This window comes from Capsicum annuum, chromosome 1 (genome assembly GCF_002878395.1).
Source record: "Capsicum annuum cultivar UCD-10X-F1 chromosome 1, UCD10Xv1.1, whole genome shotgun sequence".
NCBI classification, from domain to species: domain Eukaryota; kingdom Viridiplantae; phylum Streptophyta; class Magnoliopsida; order Solanales; family Solanaceae; genus Capsicum; species Capsicum annuum.
In genome coordinates this window covers 253,540,147-253,545,517 of record NC_061111.1, presented here as the reverse complement: position 1 = coordinate 253,545,517, position 5,371 = coordinate 253,540,147, and the positions used below count along the sequence as shown (strand labels likewise).

Genomic DNA, 5,371 nt, shown 5'->3' with positions numbered 1-5,371 from the left:
AATCTTAGTTTCATATATAAACATATACATGTAAATCAAATTAGGGGGAAAAGCCACAGTAACAAAACATAATAGCATTTAAACCTTCGAAACACAAAATCTATAATATAGTTTTCAAACCCCCCCCCCCTCCCCAAAAAAAAATACATGCATTAAAACTTAAATCATGCTCTTATCAAATTTCAAGCCCAGGTAGTTTTTAGGATAAACCCCGCATACCTCTATATGTGAAACAAAAGGGTGCTTCGTGAAGCCTACGACCTGAGGATTCCAAATATGCGATTATCTTCAAAAATATATGGTCGAATCTTAAACCGTTTGGGTTTTTATTTTGAAACCCTAAGAAGTGTTCTTGAGACAATTTGATGAATGTGATGATATTTTGGTGTTTGAGGGATTAAATCCCGTGTTTAAGTTGATAGGGTAGGGAAAAATGACCAAAATACCCTCAAATGTTCGGAGGCTGAAAGCTGAAAACTGGGTACCCCTGAGACTGGCAGGGCGACGCCCTTCTTTGAGAGGCTCCCTAACCAGGGCGGCGCCTTGCTTAGAGAGGCTCTCTAAGCTGGGCAGTGCCCCCTTATTGCGGATAGCTACTATTTTTTAGATGCAAACACGACCTTAGGCTCGTCTAAAAATTCTGAAACTCTTTGAGACGTACTACAACCTTGACCCATCGCAACGCAACAAGCAAATCCAAAAATGGATGTCAAAAAGGTTGGAAAGTTGTATCCCAAAGATTGCCAGCTAAAATGACAAGTCCTCACGACACTTAGAAAAATTTTCAAGTCTTAAGTCAACGAGCACACTATTAAAGTCTAATCCATGCACAACTTTTTTGGGGTGTTACATTATCCCCCCTTGGGATCATTCGTCCCCGAATGATGATGCAGAAAATTGCAGTCAAGCATGATATTTTAAGCAACAAAGGCGTAGAAAGGAAAGGACAAAGATTGTACCTTTTATCACTTCGTTCATAAAATCAAATAAGCTTGGTTATCTAACTCTCATGTCATTTTCTGACTCCCAAGTTGCTTCTTCAATTTTTCTGATTTCACCACTGCACTTTAACTGAGGCTATCTCTTTGCTCCTCAATTTTCTCACTTGACGATCTAAGATTGCTACAAGCTCTTCTTCGTAAGACAATGAATTGTTCATCTTGATTTCCTCTATAGGCAATACTAAAGAATGATCTCCAATACACTTCTTCAACATGGATATATGAAATACTGGATGAACAGAACCCAAACTTGCAGGCAACTTTAATTCATACGTAACTCCACTTATTCTTCCCACAATCTGATATGGTCCTATATAGCGAGGACTCAGCTTACCTTTCTTCCCGAAATGCATAACTCGCTTCATGGGAGAAACTCTAAGAAATATCCAATCTCCAACTTCAAACTTTAAATCTCTTTTCCTAACATTGGCGTAGGATTTATGACGACTCTGAGCTATATTAAGTCGTTCTCTGATGATTTTCACATCCTCCATTACCTGATGAACAAGATCAGGCCCAAATATCTGCATCTCGCCTTCTTTATACCACCCTATTGGAGACCTATATCTCCTACCATACAACGGCTCGAACGGTGCCATCTTAATACTGGAATGGAAATTGTTATTATAAGCAAACTCAATCAATGGCAAGTGATCTACCCAACTACCTTTAAAATCAATCACACAGGCCCTCAAAATATCCTCAAGGGTCTGGATGGTGCGTTCAGCTTTCCCATTAGTCTGAGGGTGGAATGATATACTTAGGCTCACTTGGTTACCTAAGCCTTTCTAAAAAGATCTCCAAAATTGAGAAGAAAACTGTGTACCTCGGTCAGATTTGATAGACACAGGTGCCCCATGCAAATGAACTATTTCTGCGATGAACAGCTTAGCATAAACTTCTCCCGAGTAGTTATTCCTGACAGGCAAAAAGTGCGCTGACTTGGTCAGCTTGTCCACAATCACCCATATCGAATCATATTGGTTTCGGGACTTCGAAAGTCCCATAATTGTAATATCCCGTACAAGTTGTGCATGGATTAGCCTTTTAATAGTGTGCTCTTAGACTTAAAAATTTGAAAATTTTTCTAAGTGTAAGGAGGACTTAGAGTCATCTTAGCTGGCAATCTTTAGGATACGACTTTTTGACCTTCCCCACATCCGTTTTTGGATTTTATTATTGCATTACAATGGGGCAAGGTTGTAGTAAGTCTCGGAAGAGTTTCAGAATTTTTGGACAAGCCTAAGAGCACGTTTGGTTTTCTATCCAATGGCAGCGCGCGATTAGCCCGTGTCGCCTGCTTAATCGCAGTGCACTAAGGCCCGCGTCGCCTGCTATATCGAGCCAGGCTAAATTTTCAGCCTCATTCGGGAAATTAATGGCAATTTGGTAATTTACCAATCCCCTATCTACTTAAACACGGGATTTAATCCCTAAAGAGCCAACTTACACTCATATTCACCAAAATTGCTCAAGAACTCTCCTTAGGGTTTAAAAATAAAAACCCAAGCAACTCAAGATTCAACCATGGATTTTTGAAACCAATTACATATTTGGAATCCCAGGACGTAAGCTTCAAGAAGCACCTATCATATTCGCATATAGAGGTACGTGGGGTTATCTTAAAAAATCTCATGGGTAATTAAATCATGTTTTTCAATGGGGGTTTTGAAATTATGAATATAACTATGCTTTAAATGTTTTAATAAATTTTGTTGTGGTCTTTTAGGCCTTTCCCGAAATTATTTGGTATATATATATATATATGTATATGCATGTGTTTCATAATGGTGATAAATTGAGAGCATGATTTACATGGAACCCCTCCCTTGATATGATGTTGTTTTAAATTTTCACATGATATGAATTGTTTGAAATCATCTTGAAATGCATGTCATGAAATGTCTTAAAAATAAAATGTCATGATTTGGATATGGTTTTTGACTTTCAAAGAGAGGGTTGTTTTGTTCATGTTGAAATATGTTGCATATGATGATTGAACGAAGAGAATGATATGATACTGATGACTTGTATGTCGGGTATGACCATACCCTACAGAGTATGACATGTGATTTATTTGAACAAAGTTTGAGTTCATTAACTTTCATGAGGAAGGTGGATACCCGAAGAAGGCATTTGAGTGAAAGGGCTCATCGCTGGAAACCATAGTTACCGATGTGGGTTATATGATATTGTATACTACATGGGTGGATTAATAAAATTATTTAGGGGATCTCACATGGGGAGATTCCCTCGGTGTTCTCACATGGGGGGTATCACTGGCTCCAAATCCTGGAGGCTACTTGGATTGGACGCTCGACCATCGAGCTAAAAGACAGATTCCACATAGTCATGGAATTACAAATTGTAGGGTATTCCACCTAGCTCAAATGCATTGCATTGGTGTTGAAAAATCATTATATTATGCCCATGTGTTTTCAAATGATTTGATATGAAACTGCTTTATAATGACTCTCACCTATATTGTGTAAAAATATTATATTTCTGTTTTGATTTCTCTGTGTACCAGTACTTTTGTATTGACCCCCTTCCCTCCCAGGTTTAGAGGCACAGTTTAGGGGTCCAGATAACCAATAGATTTCTTTCGATAGATCACAGAATCAAGTGGTGAGCCTTCTATATTTTGGAAGGCCTGATGTCCGCTATTTCATTTATCATTTAGTAGTTTTGGGTTTACTGGGGGCTTGTCCTAGTTTTCAGATAGTTATTGTTTCAATCATGTAGTAGAGATTTCGCAGACGATTTTAGAGATGTTGATTGAGATTGTGGGACATTATTTCCCCATTATTGTACGCATATGATTCTTGACCATGTTTCCGTTATATTGTGTATCTTTTGCATTTCTTTTATCATATGAATTATGTGCATGATTACCAGACAGATAGGGGTGTTTTGGGCCTTATGGTTCGGAATACTAGTCACGGCCAGGGCCTCGGTTCGGGTTATGACAAACTTGGTATCAGAGCACGGTTTATGGTCCCAGGGTGTCTGCAAAATTGTATTGGGTAGAGCCTTGTTTATGGGTGTGTAGCATGCCACACTTATAAGCAAGAGGCTATCAGACTTTTCAAAAATGTTTTCCTTCTTTGTGAATTAGTTCGTGCTTTAGAGTTAAGTCTGTTCCCAATCAGAAATCTTTTGTCTTATAGAAATAACAGTTATGCCTCCTCGCCTTAATACTAATTAGAGTGATAAGAATGAGGAAGTCCGTCCCACTCATGGGATGAGGACACGTAATAGAGTTCCTACTCCAGACCCTATCCCTACTCCGGGAGTACCTCCAGTCCCAACCAGTCTACCTCGGGCTCTACAGACCAATGTTAACCCTCCCCTGGCTAATCAGAGTGATATTTCAAATGCATAGTTCAGACAATCCATTCATATGTTAACACAGTTGGTGGCTGCACAAACTCATCGGTCAGAAGATATTGGGTCTACATCTGTTACTTCTGGAGCTACACGGGTGAGCCAATTCATGCAGATAAATCCTCCCAGATTCACAAGTACTAAAGTAGAAGAGGACCTGCAGGAATTTGTAGATAAAATAGAAAAGATCTTCAGAGTGATACATATTGATGAAATAGAAGGGGTAGAATTGTCCTTGTATCAGTTGAAAGAGGTAGCAAATCAGTGGTACAATGATTAGAAAGATGTGAAGGGCGCCAATGCTGAGCCCTCGGTATGGAGTGAGTTTGCAGATAGTTTCCTTGATCGATTCTTTCCTTTAGACCTGAGAAAAGCTAAAGCAGAAGATTTCATGAACCTCAAGTAGGGTAAGATGAGTGTGCAGGAGTACACTTTGAAATTCAATTAGCTGGACCGTTATGCTCCTGAGATGACGGGTAGTATGAGGGCTTGAATGAGAAAGTTTGCATCCAACCTTTCAGATGATTTGGTACTTGAGTACCAGGGAGCTATGTTGAATAAGGAGTTGGACTTTTCTAGGCTGACCGTTCATATGCAACAGATAGAGGAGGAAAAAAAAGATTTCTGAGGCTAGGGAGCTAGAAAGACAGACAAAAGAGCCAGATATACCGACCAGGGTCACAGCTAGCCTTAGAGCGGTAAGTGGGGAAATAAATGGTAGAAGAAGAGGAACTGGGGTAATGCACAGTTTGCTTCCAGCGCCCCAGCACCCAGACCACCTGCTGACAGACGATCTCAAAATTTTTAGACTCATCCTGGATTAAGGGCCCCAAATACTCAGTCGCAGGGCAGTGTGGCCCAGCAGCATTGCACTTATCCATGGTGTGAGATTTATGGAAAAAATCACCCACGGAGGTGCTTTTTTGAAGGGAAAAATTGTTATACTTATGGCAAGGTGGGTCACCTTCAGAGAGATTGCCCTT

General features: G+C 39.8%; 1 protein-coding gene across 1 annotated transcript; it reads right to left on the bottom strand.

Annotated features, from left to right (window-relative positions):
- Positions 1 to 1,054: 1,054 nt before the first annotated feature.
- On the bottom strand, positions 1,055 to 1,600 carry LOC124899222. The gene is made up of 2 exons (XM_047413433.1): positions 1,336 to 1,600; positions 1,055 to 1,182 (listed from the first exon to the last, which is right to left on the bottom strand). The coding sequence occupies exons 1-2, from the start codon at positions 1,598 to 1,600 to the stop codon at positions 1,055 to 1,057; spliced, it is 393 nt and encodes a 130-aa protein (XP_047269389.1).
- Positions 1,601 to 5,371: the final 3,771 nt, after the last annotated feature.